Source organism: Scyliorhinus torazame, chromosome 3 (assembly GCF_047496885.1).
Source record: "Scyliorhinus torazame isolate Kashiwa2021f chromosome 3, sScyTor2.1, whole genome shotgun sequence".
In the NCBI taxonomy this organism is placed as follows: Eukaryota; Metazoa; Chordata; class Chondrichthyes; order Carcharhiniformes; family Scyliorhinidae; genus Scyliorhinus; species Scyliorhinus torazame.
This window is the reverse complement of record NC_092709.1, coordinates 224,989,362-225,007,461: the sequence shown is the minus strand read 5'-3', so window position 1 is coordinate 225,007,461 and position 18,100 is coordinate 224,989,362. Positions and strand designations below refer to the sequence as shown.

At 48.6% G+C, this 18,100-nt stretch overlaps 1 protein-coding gene across 4 annotated transcripts in view; it reads left to right on the top strand.

Annotated features, from left to right (window-relative positions):
* Positions 1-18,100, top strand: part of rgs7bpa (regulator of G protein signaling 7 binding protein a) — a 188,657-nt gene that overhangs the window by 97,234 nt on the left and 73,323 nt on the right. For all 4 annotated transcript variants that reach the window (XM_072496941.1, XM_072496940.1, XM_072496942.1 and 1 more), the window contains exon 3: positions 9,605-9,735. In XM_072496941.1, coding sequence (XP_072353042.1) covers positions 9,605-9,735 — 131 coding nt within the window. The remainder of the gene's footprint in view (positions 1-9,604; positions 9,736-18,100) is intronic.

Here is an 18,100-nt window from a genome sequence, read left to right as displayed (position 1 = left end):
GTGTGCAATATTTACAACATGTACATGAGGCTAAACTATATACAGAGGAAGGTGTCCGGTGCAACAGAACAACAAGGTTGTACCAATAACAGAACAAATGCAATCAGCAAACGACGAGAGAGAACTTCTGGAACGACAAGAAAGAAACACGTTAACATTATTGCAAAACAATTCAGTGAGTCCAATGTGCTAACAGGCTCATAAGTCAAGTCTATCAGGTGGGCGACGAATTCGGGTTGACCTCTAGGGTGGCACACCACTCATCGCCCGGATCAATACTGTGTACTGGCAGCGGCTGGTGGTTCCGACTTGGGGACATCCGGTTCCTGTCTATTACCGCAACGCGGAAGGGTTCCCTGTCTTCGGTATCACTGGTCTGCATGTTGTCAGGATATGACTCAGTGGTATGGGGGCTGAATGGCCCGCACGTCCCTGCGAGGCTGGCGGAATTGTTGAGAGTTGGCAGGTTGAGCTGCTTGACAGCAGGCAGCGTAGTGGCACATCCTGCCACAGCGGAGGCATTGTCGCGCTTTGGCCGGACATTGCCGCTTTAAGCGGGCGGAGCCACAGTTGCCGCACGTCGTGACGTCATGGCGTTCGTTGTGCCACCGCACATGCGCATCCCGTCCCTCTGTGTCGACGTCCCCTCTTTTGGCGCGTACAAGCGCGGGAGGCCTCGGAAAGCGCGCAAAATGGCCGCCCTCGTCCGGGCCGCAGGCCGGGAGGAACTCGATTGATTGGACCCGCTCCGCCTCGTAGGACCCCTGCCGTGCCAATTCGGCCGCCTGGATTTAGGAGTACCGGCTGGTCGCGTTCTCGTGGAGGACGCAGGTCTCGATGGCAGTCGCTAGGGTGAGGCGCTTTATTTTGAGGAGCTGCTGGCGTAGGCTGTCCGAGGTGACCCAAAAAACGATCTGATCCCGAATCATGGAGTCGGAGGTGGCCTCATAGCCGCAGGACTGCGCGAGGATACAGAGGTGTATCAAATAAGATTGAAAAGGCTCGTCCTTACGCTGCAGGCGCTGCTGGAAGAGGTACCTCTCAAAGCTCTCATTGACTTTCACGCTGAAGTGTTCCTCGAACTTTAGAAGCACCGTCTTGTATTTTGTCTTGTCCTCGCCTTCTGCGAATGCCAGGGAATTGTAGATGTGGATGGCATGTTGCCCCGCCGTGGAGAGGAGGAAGGCGATCTTCCTGGTGTCCGATGCATTCTCCCTGTCTGTGGCTTCTAGGAAGAGCTGGAAGCGCTGTTTAAACAGCTTCCAGTTGACGCCAAGATTTCCAGCGATTCGGAGTGGCTGCGGCGGGCTGATGTTTTCCATGGAGCAGGATGGCAGATTTCTGAAAGGGTGTAGGTAGGTCTCACAGTCATTGGCTACCTTCCACTACTGGTATCATGTCGTGTTGGGTGTTCCGATACACAAATGATCCAACACGGTTGTAGATGGTACAACTCTGTTTTATTGTGTTAAACAATAAACTAATAACTGCTGGCTGAGGTTTGTGCTTCACCAGCTAACCTGTGGACCCAGCCCTTTCACTATCTTAGTGAGGCACTCAGCACATGGTGTATGTCTGAGTGGCACGCTGTGAGCTCTGTGCTCTGAGCTATCTCCTGGTAGAATGAGCGGGAACTGTGGTGTTCCCTGTTTTATAGTGCGTGTGCTCTCACTGGTGATGTTCCCTGTTTTATAGTGCGTGTGCTCTCACTGGTGATTGGCTCTGATGTGTGTGTGTTGGTTGGTCCAACTACCTGTCCATCAGTGTGTGTGTGTGTTTGCACCATGATAAGTTAATGTGGTTATCATGACAGTGATATCATTTCCACACCCTTGAACACTCTGTTAAGGACTATGAGGGAGTACAGAGATTCAGTAAACCCACTTATGCAAACGCTGACAGAAACTGGGAGCTATGCAAATACCCTCTGCTCCAGCCTGGAAAGAGTCAGACTCAGAAACATTTTTGAACACGATATCCTTCACAGACACTGGCAAGATTCTCCCTGCCCATCTCCCTGGTTAATTGTGGCTGCAGCATGTGGAAGATTTTGTTGAGAACCTCCTTAGTGAATCAGCGATGACCAACACAATTTTGTTCCTTGCTGAGGTTCAGGTAGGGGAATTATTCCCTGAAGACATTGAGCAGGTATGACCTCCAGCTGAGAGTCGTTCTCCTCCTGATCCTCCCTCTCCCAGCTCCATGTCCTAATAATAATCGTAATAATAATAATCTTTATTATTGTCACAAGTAGGCTTACTTAACACTACAATGTGAAAATCCCCTAGTCGCCACATTCCGGCACCTGTTCGGTTACACAGAGGGAGAATTCAGAATGTCCAAATTACCTAACAGCACGTCTTTCAGGACTTGTGGGAGGAAACCGGAGCACCCAGAGGAAACCCAAGCAGACACGGGGAGAACGTGCAGACTCCACGCAGACAGTGACCCAAGCCGAGAATCAAACCTGGAACCTGGAGCTGTGAACTATAGTGCTTTGCATTGCCTCTGTTCATTCTACCCATTACACTGTAGCCTAATAAGTTGAAAACTACTGCCCTCATGTTTGGGAGCAGGTAGCTTGTGCAGAATCCTTGAAGTCAGGTCAAAGTCCTTCATATATCACACCACACCGCGTAGACTTCAGCAGCTTTACACAACTTCTACTATTGCAGCAAGAGCTGAAGATAAATCAATCAACAACTAACTTGTTAGTAGTTGATGATCTCTCTAAATAGATAGTCCTCCTGCGATGGTCCTTCTTGCTAATGAATGAAGGTTTAGCTGAGGTAGGTTAAGAGAGGGTGTTGGCTGGACAGTTGAGCTCCAGGTGGCTGGTATTATAAGCTGTTTGATGTCACAAGCTGTCTACTCTGCATACTTCTGGTGAATGTCCCCTGCCCCCCTGCTAATGCCCTCACTAAAGTGGCATCTACTGTGGCCAGCACCAGAAGTGTACATCACAGATGCTACCTTATAGGCAAAGCGGCATTGTGGTGCTGAAAATCCAAATTACAGAGACAAATTTCATGATCTTTATGTTTCTTTGTAATAGTATTACTATTGCTTTATGAAATTAATATTGGTTGCCAAGATTAAGATATACAGGTATAATTGTACAAACACAAAAGAAATATTTCAACTCCTGCAGTTTGTGTGCGACTCTCTGAAGGTTCTCAGTCTATGATCCCCATTATTGTTTCTTAAAGTGGGGAAAACTTGCCTATTCTGAAGTGTTTCATAGAAGATTTCATCAACTCCCTTAAGTGGAGAAGGAGGCCATTCGGCCCATCGTTTCTGCACCGACCCGCCGAAAGAGCACCCTACCAAGGACCATAACCCCCCCCCCCCCCTCCTCCCCACCCCCTATCCTTGTAACGCCACCTGACCTTTTGGACAGTAAGGGGCAATTTAGCATGGCCTATCCACCTCACCTGTGGACTGTAGGAAGAAACCGGAGCATCCAGAGGAAATCCACGCAGACACGGGGAGAATTTGCAACCTCCACACAGAAATCCACCCAAGGTTGGAATCGAACCCGGGTCCCTGGTGCTGTGAGGCAGCAGTGCGATCCATTGTGCTACCATGAACCCCTTGTTATATCTCGTCCTGCGATTAAAACAATAAAATTCATTGCTGAGCAGGAATGGGCGTGATTGTCCGGAAAAATTTCCAAGTGATGTAGCAAACGGGAATTGCCGTGGGTTTCCCGGCGCTTGGCACCCCTCCCCCCCAACTTAAGCTGCACTTGCTCAGCCAACCCCAGCCAGCTCACAATAATGGCGCTGAGGACGCTGACCTGAGGAGGCTCCTGGACGTGGTGGGCTGTTCCAGGCAAGGAGGGATGTCCTGTTTCCCCGAGGGTCCCGGAGGGTGATCCACAAGGCAGCCAGTGCTGCCTGGGATGAGGTGGCGGCAGCCAGTAGTTTCAGCAGTATGACCACGAGGACTGGCTAGCAGTGTAGGAAGAGGTCAACGATCAACTCTCCAAGTGACCCCCAGCCCTCCCTCCCCCTTCTCCCCCAACCTCACCTTCACACCCCCTCTCCCACCACTGAACCACGCGAGTGGCCAACGATGCTCTCTCTGTGCTCCTCAGGAAAAGCTCACCCACAATCGTCAGGAGAGGGCCCAGACATAATAATCCTCACATCCTTCGAGGAGTGGGCCCTGGAGGTGATTGGGGTGGCCGAGGACAAGGTGGTCACCCATGCGGAGGCTGGCGAACGCTGCAGAGGTGAGGAACCACCGGGCTCCACCCTGACGACCTGTCAGATATGAGTAATGATAGCCTTACTGACTGACCCATCCCTCCCGCTGACCACATGTCCATTCTTCTGTAGGTCTTCCAGCAGACGCGCCGGCCCATGCAGGGTGGTCCCCTCTCCCAACTCAGATGAGAACACCTTGGAGAAGAGCTCCGAGGATGCCACCGTGGTCGCGGCTCAGCTGTCATCCCCACCTCCACCAGCACAGATACACACATTTCGGTGGGACATGTTAGTGACCAGGCTTCTAGGGCACAATCTGGTGAGCACCACACAGCTGCTGATGTACATCTGGTGGAGGTAGGAACCTCCAGGCGAGACAGTCGGAGGTCTGCTGGATCCTAGGACCCACCTGGGTCCCGGCCAAATGCTGAGCCTCTGGAACAGAGTTACCTGTAACTGAGTGAAATGATAGGGAGGAGCCGGAACATTCAGAAGGGGATGTCAATGTCACTCCAGCAGATCCACAGCTGATTGGAGAAGTCCCACAGGTTATGGGCACAGGAGATGGAGCCGGCAATGCGCGGCACCGAGGCCAACACTGCTACGGTGGTGACCGTAGTGGACAGCCTGGTGCACGATGTCGGCATTAGTGAAGGTGTCCCAGGCATCGTGCAGTCGATGAGGGCCATGGCTGAGGGTCTAGACAGAATGTCCATCTCGCTGGGGGACATGACCCAGTACCAGGCCTACCTTGATGAGGTTCTGAGGGACATGTCCCACTCTCAGATGGGAATGGCCAAGGCACTGCGGAGCTTGTCCCAGTCGCCCGTGGGCATTATTGAGGCACTGCGGAGCATGGCTCAATCACTGAGGAGCATCGCCGTGGGCGTCAACATCATGGTGCAGACCATGTGGAACCTCCAGGCAGAGCCAGATGATGCAAGGGCAGCCAAGGCTCAAACTAGCTGTCCCTCTGTCCCAAGGTGAACCCCAGGGCCCTATAGGGACCGATCAGGAGGTGGGGGCGCTGAGTGCCAACTCAAACCCGTCCCATGGAGTGGCAATGGTGGCCACCAGCTTCCCTGAGTTCCACCCCTCTGATGAGGCCATGTCTCACAGGCTGCACACAGGACAGAACAGCATGAATGTGCATGTGCAGGCGACAAGTAAGCCCGGGCCTTCAGGCCCCAGAGCCCCCAGAGGATGCCCGCCATGGGCATCGAGGGCCACATGGCGTGGTAAGCACCTGGCTGGTTTCACCTCAGATGTGCATCCTGGGAAAACACCTAGGCGTAGAGGTACAGGTAGGAGGGCCAGACACATTGAGAATCACTGAGGGCACCGGGGAGGGGGATGAGGGTTTGGAGAGGAGGTGTGGAGGTTAATTGCAGGGTGGGGGGGGCACTATCGGGAATGGGGTATTGTAAAGCACCTTAAACAACTTTTTGCAACCACTATGATGCCTCTGTCACTTGCTTCCGCATCTCTCCAGGCAAACCCCCCCCCCCATAGCATCCACCCACCCTCCAGCGGGGAACATGTCCCCGGAGCTGTGTCCCACTCCCTGGGTGTTTGGATGTTGGCTGCTGCATCTGTGGTGTTGCCTCCCACAGTGTTCAAGCACAGTGTCCAGGCATCAAGGTGCGATTGAAATGTTAGGCAATGACTCCCGCATGCCACATGGCCTGCCTAACCACAGGAACCCACTTGGCATGTGTGAAGTGCTCACTTACCCATGATTGCCAATTCCTTATTAGCGATAGCCTTCAGCTGCATAGCCAGAGTCCTCAGTCAGTGGTGGTTACGGGTGATCAGTGGGGCAGACGGGCAGAGACAAGGGTTGCCCCGGGAATGGGGTTCGGATCCAGGGCTTGGCATGGTGGTGTCTCGAGCGATTTCCCCGCCGGCTGCTCCCCCCAAAGCCTCCCCTCCACCCCCCCCCATCCCCATGTTGGCCCACCCCTGCGGAGGGTCCCCCCGCCAAGCACTGGGGTGGCAAGCCCAGCACACCCGGGCTCTTTGCCTATGAGTAAAGATGGCTATTCATCTACTCGGCTCCCCACAGAAGCCCTTCCACCAGGTTCTTGTTTTTCAAAATGTGTAATAATCAGCGCCAGCGTGAGCACTGACTGGGGAGGCCGCTGAATGATGGGAGGCCGTTGGATATGGGATCGCTCCTGTTGATTGTATAGAAATGGGTCTTAAGTGGTGATAATTGGTTTCTTGCCGCGAGGTCCTGATTTCGACTACGGGAGCGGGCCGGTTGCATCGCAAACTGTTAGGCACCCGGCGCAGATCTCGTTTTTGGCCTCTCCCACTATTCACTTGCCTCGGTACGCTTGAGCACGAGCGTAACGAGGTCGGATGATCGCGCCAATTATGTAATGAGCAAATTAGACCATTGTGTATGTTCTTCTACATTGTTCCAGTTCTAGTTAATCTGCAACTTAATTTCCAATAGCTGACTTTTGGCATTGCCAGTTGTATGTGTGCATAATGCGGAGGTGATTAGTACTCCCTTTCCCCTGCATCTTTCTCAGTTTCTCTTTTTAATCTACTCTAATATTCTCAGCGATTTTCAATATTTCTCCAAGTGATGCAGTTTCTGCAAATTTGGAATGCTCAATATAGCCCGTGAACACCTGATAGCCAAATATGGAAACTTCAAACTATTCAAGTTTTCCTCCCACTCTCGTGATTCCCATTCTCACGAATCGCCCTATACGTGTTGTACCTCTCTGTTACTGTCGGCCCTTTTGTCTGGCACAGAGAGCTTATCCAGGAACATTACTATCTCATATTTATATTTTTGAAGTGCCTTATTACCCTGTTATCAATATCATTATTGTAGACACATTCTGACTGGCTCTTCAGTTGAGTCATTATCACATGCCATACCTGCTGACGGTTGATAGATGTTAATTTCCAGCCAGGCAGGTTAGGTTAAAACTGATGAGATCGGATCTGCTCATTCTACACCCCCCTGCACCTGCCTGAATTTACTTTTCAAGGCTGAGTTAGATTTTTGATTGACGGGGGGTCAAGGGTTATAGGGGCAGATAGGAAAGTGGAGTTGAATGCACAAGCAGATCAACTATGCTCTTATACAATGGAAGAGTAGACTCAAAGGGCTGAATGGCTGACTCCTGCTCCGAAGTAAGAATATGTTCCTATGTTCTTATCACTTTGCAGTGAAGAGGGTATACTCCATAACCTGAGTATGTTTAGACACATTGGCCAAAATTTTCCTCCCCTTCCCGCCAACGGAATCTTCTGGCCCTGCCGATGGCAGCCCCACGCATCGCGTTCCCCAGCGATGGAAAATGTAGGAAACCCAAACCCCCATAGACATGAGCGGGACCAGAAGATCCCTCTGGTGGGCAATGGCGGACGGCCTCCACATCTACAAAATATGCCCCGGGGGAGGGGGGGGGGGAGCGAAGGGCAGCAAATGCCACCCATTTGAGTTTATATGATATCCAAGAGAAATATTTATAATTTTTATATTTTAAAAATTATCCATAGGCAATAAAAACAGAAAATATATTGTTGAAGTCAGCGACTTTCCTTTGTTTGACTTGCTAAATGATTGCTGATTATTGTGCCATAGGTTCTGTTTTGTTATGAAACAAAGGAGACAAGAAATCTGAGATATAAAAATGTCTAAAATATGAAAATGATCTGAGGATCATTTTCCAATCCTCACTAGATACAGATTAGGTCCCAAAAAATTGGAGCTCTGCGAATATTGTACCATTATTTAAAAATTGTACGAGGAATAGGACAGAAAACTATTGGCCAGTCCGTTTGACTTTGGTGGTGGGCAAACAAAAATTATTGGCAACAGTTATGTGAGAGAGCATATGCTGTCACTTAGAAGGCATAGATTGATCAGAGATAAGCAGCATAGTTTTGTTCGGGGAAGATTGTGTCTTACTAACTTAGTAGAATTTTCTGAGTAACTAACCAGGAGGACTGATGAGGTTAGTTTAGTGGACGTTGTCTACATTTCAGTAAGGCATTTGAAGTGATGTCACATGGCAGACTGGTCATTAAAGTGAGATATTATGGGATACAGGGGGTAATGGTTGATGGATGTTTTTGCAAATGAAAAACGGTTTCCAGTGATGTTCCACAGGGCTTAGTGTTGGGCCCCTGCTGTTTGTTGTATATATGAATGATTTAGACTTAAATGTGGGGACATGATTGGGAAATTTGTAGATGGCACAAAAATTGGCCGTGTAGTTGATAAATAATAGATGTTAACTCCAAAATTATATGAGCGGGCAGGGAAGTGGTAAATGGAATTCAATCTGGAAAAGTGTGAGGTAATGCATTTGGGAATGGCAAACAAAGCAAGGGAATACTCAAGAAACAGGAAAATATTGAGGTGAGAGTGCATGTCCACAGGTCTTTAACGGACAGGGCAAGTGGACAAGGTGATCAGGAAAGCATATGCAATGCTTTCCTTTATTGGCCGAGGTAGTGAATACAAAAGCAGGGATGTAACGATGGAACTATATAAACGCTGGTCCGACCACAGCTGGGGTTTTGTGTACAGTTCTGGCCATCACATTACAGGAAGGACATAATTGCTCTGGAGAGAGTGTAGTGATTTACAAGAACGTTGCCAGGACTTGAAAATTGCAGCTATGTGGAGAGATTAGATTGGCTAAGGCTATTTTCCTTGGAACAGAAAAGGCTAAGGGGTAACCTAATTGAGATGTACGAAATTATGAGAGGCCCAGACAGGATAGACAGGAAAGACTTGTTTCCCCTTCCTGAGGGGTCAATTACCAGTGGGCCACAGATTTAAATTGATTGTCAGAAGGATTAGAGGGGACATGAGGAAATACTTTTTTGTCCAGAGGGTGGATGTCTGGAATTCACTGCCTAAATTGGTGGTTGAGACTGAACTGCGCAACTCATTCAAAAGGTACCTGGATCTGCATCTAAAGTGCTGTAACCTGCAAGGCTATAGACCAGGTGCTGGAAAGTGGGATTAAAATGAGCGGCTCATTTCTTTCCTCTCCTTTATGACCAGTGCAGAGAAAATGGGCTGAATGGCCTTTTTCTGCACTGTAACCATTCTTTGGTTCTCAATGGTTCTATTGTTTTATTTTTTAATATTGCTGTTGTGAAATTGTCAAATTATATCTCCCCAAAAAGAAGATTTTCAAATAATATTATTTGCCTGTTTTCAAGGCCCAGTCGAACTACAGCAGAAGAAAGTCCCGGTCAAGCAACATTCAAAATAATTTCTTTTGAACATGTAACTAAGGAATTGGAAACACAACAGATGTTTCTTTTTTCCATTAATACTATTTCATATTGTATGCCTTTTGAAATTAATATTTATTCAAGGTATGTACTGCTAATGTTATGTTCTTCAGCGCTGAAGATGGGGAAATCCATCCAGAAATCTGCAGACTTTACATCCAGCTTCAGTGCTGTCTGGAAATGTACACAACAGAAATGTTGAAATCGGTCTGTCTACTAGGGTCCCTTCAGCTTCATCGGAAAGGTATTAATGCTTTCTGTATTTTCTTACAGTCTACTTGTCATTAGGATCAATAAAACTGCAAGAGTGGACATTCCGGGTGTAACTGTAGTCACTCAAAATGATGTGACTTTAAACTGTTTGGATTGTGTAAATATCGATATGAAAGTTCCTACATGAACTCTGCTGCTGGAAATGGTAGGGAGTTGGGAAGTGGAGAGAGTGGAGGTGAGTAGGGACAGTGAAAGAATGGAGAAAGCATCAAAGTAACATATTGCATACAAATGAGAATGGACGGAAAAGTGGAACCACACGGTATGTTCCTCTCAATGCAGGTTTGAAGAATAGTGGAAAGGTAAGAGCTTGGGAGTAGTTATCCAACGAGGAAAATGGGGGAATTTTACAGCACCTCTCTGGCGTGCCAGCCCGTCACTTTTCCAAGGCTTACAAGTCTCCAGCAGCCACCACTCTTCTTCGTGCTCCTCCTTGCAGTCTCAGCAGGGACCACTGCTGAGTTCTGGGGCTGCCGGGACTGCTAGAGCTTCCATCCAGTCAGATTGACTGTCAGCTGTAAAGGGCGGGACTTCCTCCCATTGATGTGTGGAAGTCCCACTGACACCAAAGTTAGCCTGCAGTGGTGCTTTATAGTTGTGGGGTGGGCCTCTTCCAGGTGCATTGCTGCTGGCTGACTTTTCTTCCAGGGATCAAGCACCCCGTTCTCACTTCAACTCCAATCCATGATATCTAATATTTTGCAAAGGATGAGGAAGTAAACTAAACTTCCTCAGAATGCAGTGGTGTGATGAGGGGCCACATTAGGGACTCTTCCTCTACATGCAAAATTGAGGAAGCAGTAATGGAATTTGCAGATGACACCAAATTGAGTTGTTTTCTTCAGAGCATAGAAGACTTGCAGATTATTAGAAGTTAAGAGAAACAAAATAATGCATATTGTTTGCACCATGTTTGATAAAGGGTGGACACATATTTTAGATGATATCAAGATATGTTTGTTTAGTTTGATAATGCTGGCTTAGGAATGTATTTGTCCTTCCTCTCGTGTCTTTAAAGTGTTATATTTGTCTTCTGGAGAATTATTCATCAGCACCCTCCTCCCAACACATTTGTTTCAATTCTTCTCTCATCTCTTTGAATTTTAACTTTTTAAACTTATAAAACTGGCTCATAGTCTTAAGTATAATTATGTTCCTGATCATGCTAAACTTAATGTTTCTATAGTTAAAATCCCTGGGGGCACTACAACTTCTATTTCTTGTACATTATCTGGGTCGTTTATGAATACCAGTTCAAGGTGAGTACAGTCTCTTGTGGCTTAATTACGCACTGAGATGTGAAGCAGTTATGCCTTAAATTTACCAACTCTGACTTAAAGCCACTTGAGTTTTGCTAATTTGTATTGGGTTAATTGAAGTCTCCCTTTAAAATAACCTTTCCTTTGTAGGAGCGGTTTCACCACCTATGTATTGAGTCAGCTTCCACGTGGGGTCATTCCTTGTGGCTCAGCTCAGTACAGCGAGGAACAAACAAGACAACCTGGACAAAGATGGCTTATTTAATCAAGCTTGTTACGTGTACACGGAGAACAGACTGGATATCGGCCAAGACCTGTTCTGCCGAACAAAGACCTGAACACAGTACTTATACAACGTTCAAAAATCAATAGCCCACCGCAGTTGGACGCGATCCAATCCCTGAAGCTGCTACTTTTAAACTTATCCAATAGAATTGCAAGCAGTGTTTAAACTTCACCCAATAAAATCGCAAGCAGTGCGTGATTGATCCTGATCCTGACGGCTGCTTGCACTGACTGTTTGTGAGAAACAGAACAACAGAACCAGCACCCTGAATTGTTTCACAAAGACAAGGGGCGGGATTCTCCGACCCTCCACTGGGTCGGAGAATCGCCGGGGGGCGGCGTGAAGCCCGCCCCCGCCGGCTGCCGAATTCTCCGGCGCTGGGGATTTGGCGGGGGTGGGAATCGCGCCGTGCCGGTCGGCGGCCGCTGGCAGCGGCCCCCCCCCGGCGATTCTCCGGCCCGCGATGGGCCGAGCGGCTGCCCGTTTATGGCCGGTCCCACCAGCGTAAATTACAACAGGTATTTACCAGTGGGACCTGGCTCCACGGGCGGCCTCCGAGGTCCTGGGGGGTCACGGAGGAGCTGACCCCGGAGGGGGGGGGGGGGGGGGGGGCGGTGGCCTGGCCCGAGATCGGAGCCCACCAATCCGCGGGCGGGCCTGTGCCGTGAGGGCACTCTATTCCTCCGCGTCGGCTGCTGTGGACCTCCGCGATGGCCGACACGGAGATGAACCCCCCCTGCGCATGCGCTGGGATGACGCCAGCACATGCTGGCGCTCCCACGCATGCGCCAACTCGCGCCGACTGGCGGAGGCCCTTCGGCATGGTTGGCGTGGCACCAAGCCCCTTCCACGCCGGCCGCTGTGGCGCAAACCACTCCGGTACCGGCCTAGCCCCTGAAGTTGCGGAAGATTCCGCACCTTCGGGGCGGCCCGACGCCGGAGTGGTTCACGCCACTCCTTCGCGCCGGAGTTGCCCGCCCCGCCGATTCCCGCAGAATCCCGCCCAAGATGTCAGAAGTAATGTCCTTTTGGTCAAATTAGCTATCCTAAATCCCATTTGATTACTTATTACTGCTATGTCCTAAAAATACATGTTTAATGGTTAATAATGATGACTCAGTCCTATAATTCATCTCAGTCCTTAATAAAATAACTTATGTAAAACTACTCTAGTGGCATGCTAACAATTCAGTTTTAAGAGTTATCATCGCAGAACCCCCCCCTTCATCCTTTATCACATGCCCTTCTTGTCTCTGCAAGTAGCAATCTTTCCAACTTGTGTTGTACTGCTGGTCTGCAGCCAGATCTCTTTTGAGATCCTCAGGTTGAATGTATCAATTTGTGAGGCCATCAGAGGCCTATCCCGCTGGATGTAAGTGCTGGAGGGTGATCTGCCTTAACTTATCCGCATAATGGCCACAAATTTTACTCCTATTGGAACCTCCTAAACAACCATCAATATTTAAGTATTCTTGAGGCAGATGCTGCATTGAACAGACAGTTAGAATATTTTTGAGTACAGCTTGAAGAAACTTTGACTTTTTGTCTGGAGTTTTGGACAGACTCAGAAGACCAGGCTTGTAGTAATATCCTTGTGCTGACTGTGTGACATAGAATCTATAAAATCCATAGAATCCCTATATATAAGGAGGCCATTTGGCCCATTGAGTCAGCACCAATCCTCTGAAAGAGGACCCTTCCTGGGCCCACCTCCCGTGATCCCTGTAACACTACCTAACCACACCTTTGGACACTAAGGGGCGTTTTTAGCATGGCCGGACTACCTAACCTTCACTTCTTTGGACCGTGGGAGGCAACCGGAACACCCAGAGGAAACCCACGCAGACACGGAGAACGTACAAGGTCCACACAGTCACCCAAAGCTGGAATTGAACCGGGGTCCCTGGCACTGTGGAGCAACAGTGATAACCACTGTGCCACATGCTGCATAAATGAGGTACATGAGTTCCATTGCTTGAGGACCACTGGTGAGAGTCAATACAAACAATAGAGCAATTTAGGGACAGGTCCTGTTGTCGAGGCTACTACAGTGTAGAGGGAGACAGAGGCTCCTGATCACACGATGACATTCAGGTACCTGGCTCATCTGCATTTGAGCTTCTTAAAGGGACATCACTCCTAAAGCTATATGACAACATCCCAATTTTTTTCCAAAGATAAACTGTGTATGTTACAAGTGATACACATAGATACGGATTGGTCGCAAACTTAGTTGCACAGAGATAGGGGTTGTAAGCTTTATGAGTACACAAATAATGATTGTAAAATTTACAAGTTTGGAAATCTTGGAGTCCATATATGGGTTTGGTGATTTGACAACTCTTCCAGATCTTGTTACAGTGCAACCTTCTGGAGATGTGTGTTTTGCCCTTGACTTGTCTTAATTCATAGATATGTTGTTGGTGTGTTGGTTTTTATCCTGCTGTTCCACTCTATTGTTGACCTCTGGGTATGTTCTTTCATGTTGGTTGTGCATAATTGGCATGTTGTGCATTTCTCTTGACTGACTTAAGTTCCTCCTCAACGTGGCTCTGTTGGGTGTTATGACCTCATAAGACCTGGGCTCACTGCACACTTTGAGTACCTCTGAGGGTAACTATGTTCCCATTGCGGTGTACACGACCTTGATCTTTTGTCTTACATGTAGCTGAGGTAGTCTGCACCTGCATGCTGATAATGCATCATCATCATCCCCTCTTGTTTTGTGATGGCTTGGCAAGATCATCACTGGCTTTCCAAATACGTTCTCTGCTGGCGATAGTAAACACATATCCAGAGGTGTAGCTCTCTTCAGTGATTTGACGATGGGGACTATCTGCTCACCGAGGCTATTAGAGGGGTAGTGTGGTGAGGAGATCACATGGTTCACACACCATTTGACGCACAGGTCCCTGAAAGGTCTGCCCATATATTGTGGTCCATTGTCCAAAATTATTTCCTCAGACTCATTGAACAGACTGAATATTGCCTCTATTGTGTCGGCTACGGATGCACTTGATGTATCCCTTGCCTGCCTGACAATTGAAAATTTTGAGAAGTAATTGGTGACTAAGATAAAGTCATCTCCATTTACGGTAAATAGATTTTGGACCAAGGAACTGACGGAATCCCTTGAGGATGTAAAGGTTCATTTTGTTGCTACGGCTGGTGGTTCTGCATTGCATTGTTTTGTTTGAAAAGTTTGGAATGTATGGGGCCAAAAAGTTGAAAACTACAAGACATCTCTGTATGTCGCCTTTGTCCCATTGAATAGGCATGTGCCTAATATCTCCGACTTATCCTGGATCAGGACAGAAATTTATTACTGGAGTTGAGGAGGGCCTGGGGTGTGGTGGAGCACTTCTGGTACTCCTGGCCGAAAGCAGTGCTGTAAATACACCTACTTTCTCTTCAATGCTTGAAGGATTTCTGAGACATGGGAAACCCAATTGATCAGGGTTAAACCTGAATAACATGTTTCAGTATCATTAAAATATTTAAAGTATCAACTTGGAGCAAATTAGTGCCTGCTCCTGTCTCGCCTCCATTACATTTAGAAGTGGGTACTTGAATGCAGATTAGGTTCTATTAAAATTTTAACATCCCACCCAACCGCAGCCTGCCTGTTTTGGGGGCTAAAATTCCCGAATAGGTTTCTGGCTGAAGGAGTGTATTTCCTTAATTCCTCTGTTATGAAGAGGAAGAGGATAAGGATATAGAAAATAAGGTTTACAGATGTGGGTATCCAGTTCTTCAAGATCTTACTTAAATTTCTCTTTCCATCAATGCCTTTATAAAAGCTGGACTTTACCCTAGGAGGTTATTGGGAAATTTTACCAGCTGCCTGGCGCAAGTCTTACACCCCTCTTCCAGGAATTCAGAGGTGGTTGGTCCAAAGGTAGCAGCTGCTTCTGTAGATATTTGGTAGAAGTGTTTTCTGCATCCTACGATGCGGTACGGAGAGCCCTTGAAAACCTTCGTTTTCTGCGCTGATGCACTAAAAACAAACAGAAGCAATGATGCCCAAGCTGAACACTGCTCAGCCTTTGCTATACTGCCACTCAGTTCAAAGGCAATTAGTGATGGGCAGCAAAGACTGGCCTTGCTAAGTACATCCACGTCCCATGAAAGAAGGAATAAAACAATAATAATTAAAAATAGGACTAAACAAGGAGTCAAGTTATTTCTTTCATTTTACTAACCGAAGAACTAGTGAAGCAAATAAAGCTGCACACAACCTAACTTGTTCAGGTTTAGTTTAATTTTGAAGCAATTTGTGTCTCCAATTTATATTTGCTGCTGATTCCTCACTATCCCTCATTCTCCCTTAGTTTAGGTGTACACAGCAATGAATATTAACACTATATAATATTCTATGTTGCCTAGATCTGCACAGGGAGTGGCAGTGATATTCATTACACCACATGTCTGGAGCACGGGGAAAAGACATAGGTGTAAAATCCTAGACAAGTGGGGCGCGATTCTCCGCTCCCGCGCCGGTTGGGAGAATCGCCTGGGTCGCCAAATTTTCCCGCGACGCCGGTCCGACGCCCTCCCGCGATTCATGGAAGCGGCCAGATCGGCACAAACGTGTTTTGCCCGGTGCGGTACAGCGAATCGCCCGAGACAGCCAAAATGGCGATTCACTGGTACCCCCGCGATTCTCCGGCCCGGACGGGCCGAGCGGCCTGCCCAAAACGGCGGGTTCCCCCCGGCGCCGTCCACACCTGGTCGCTGCTGGCGGGAACAGCGTGGGAATGCTGGGGGGCAGCCTGCGGGAGGGCGAGGGGGGGGATCCTGCACCGGGGGGGGGGGCCTCAAATGGGGTCTGGCCCGCGATCGGTGCCCACCGATTGTCGGGCCGGCCTCTCTGACGGAGGACCTCCTTTCTTCCGCAGCCCCGCAAGATCCGTCAGACATCTTTTCCGCGGGGCGGACTCGGAGAGGACGGCAACCACGCATGCGCGGGTTGGCGCCGGCCAACCCTGCATGCGCGGGTGACGCCAGTTATGCGGCGCCGGCCGCGTCATGTATGCGGCGGCGCCTTTACGCGGCGCCAAGGCCTGGCGCGCGTAAATGACGCAGTGCCACTCCTAGCCCATTATCGGGCCCTGAATCGGTCGGGATAGGGGCCGTTTCGCGCCGTTGTGAACCTCGACGGCGTTCACGACGGCGTGGACACTCTGTTTCCATTTCGGAGTATCCCGCCCGTGAGCTTTGGATTTGAAATTTTATAAAAATCCAACTTGGAGATTAAAATTTGCCCCACCCCTGCACTGGTCTGCTGTGTTTCTATTGGATTTTGTGCTGTTATGTAATGTGCAAAAATGGTTCTACTTCAGGAATGATCACATTCACTATTTTTAAAATGATATCATTGTTATGAAAATGTTTACTCAAAGTGAACAATTGATCATGCTTCATTGATCAGTGCCCTTCATTTACAAATATATTGCAATGGTGGTGAATGATACTTGATAGTGAGTACATTCCTATGCAATACCTCTGTTGTTATGATCCTAATTGATGTTGTAACTGGACGGGAAGATCCCAGAATGGATCCCTGGCTTAAAAGACCATGGGTGGGATTCTCCGTTTCTGAGACTAAGTGTGGACGCCAACGCAGAATCCTTGGACTTTTATGACAGAAAAACTGGCGCCACACCTGGAACAATTCCGCTACCGTTGAGGGGCTAGCATGGGTGCCACGTGACCCCAGATCCACGTCAATCCAGGGCAGCACGGTAGCATTGTGGATAGTGCAATTGCTTCACAGCTCCAGGGTCCCAGGTTCGATTCCGGCTAGGGTTACTGTCTGTGCGGAGTCTGCACATCCTCCCCGTGTGTGCGTGGGTTTCCTCCGGGTGCTCCGGTTTCCTCCCACAGTCCAAAGATGTGCCAGTTAGGTGGATTGGCCATGATAAATTGCCCTTAGTGTCCAAAATTGCCCTTAGTGTTGGGTGGGGTTACTGGGTTATGGGGATAGGGTGGAGGTGTTGACCTTGGGTAGGGTGCTCTTTCCAAGAGCCAGTGCAGACTCGATGGGCCGAATGGCCTCCTTCTGCACTGTAAATTCTATGATAATTTATGAATGTAGTTGACTCTTAACTGCCCCTCAAGGGCAATTAGAAATGGGCAATAAATGCAGGCGCAGCCTGTGACACCCACGTCCCATGATCAAATTTTTTAAAATATGTTTTCTTTTAGTGACTTGCATTCCAAAACCCTAACCAGGTTCTCCAAAAAGCACTTTTAAACAAAGCTTCTGTTCCACTTTTAACAGTGAATCTAATCCAAGATTTTACACCAATCCCTTTAGGATTTCTCTGCCTTGACTGCTGTGGGGACCTAATGGAGTTTCTGTATCATTGATTCCACCGGGAACCCATCAGGCCCTGGTGCCTTCCTTGCCTGCATGTGCTTCAATGCCGCCTGAATCTCCCCCAGGCCCAGTGGTGCCCCCAGCTGCTCCTGCAAATTCTCCCCCACCATGGGAACTTCCAAATCCCCCAGGAACTCTGCCATCCCTTGTTCGCCCTCCGGCAGTTCTGACCTTTACAACCTCTCATAAAAAAGGCCATAAACACTCCATTCACTGTCTCCGGGGTAGAGATCATCCTACCCTCCAAATGTCTAAGCTGAACAATCTCCATGGCCACGTCCTGCTGCCTTAATTATTGAGCCATGCTCAGACACCATTGCTTTCGCCAACTTCATTTGCTGCACCGCCCTGTCCCTGGACAGCAAGTCAAACTGCCACCAAAAGCTCCGGGGTCGGATCCCTTGCATAT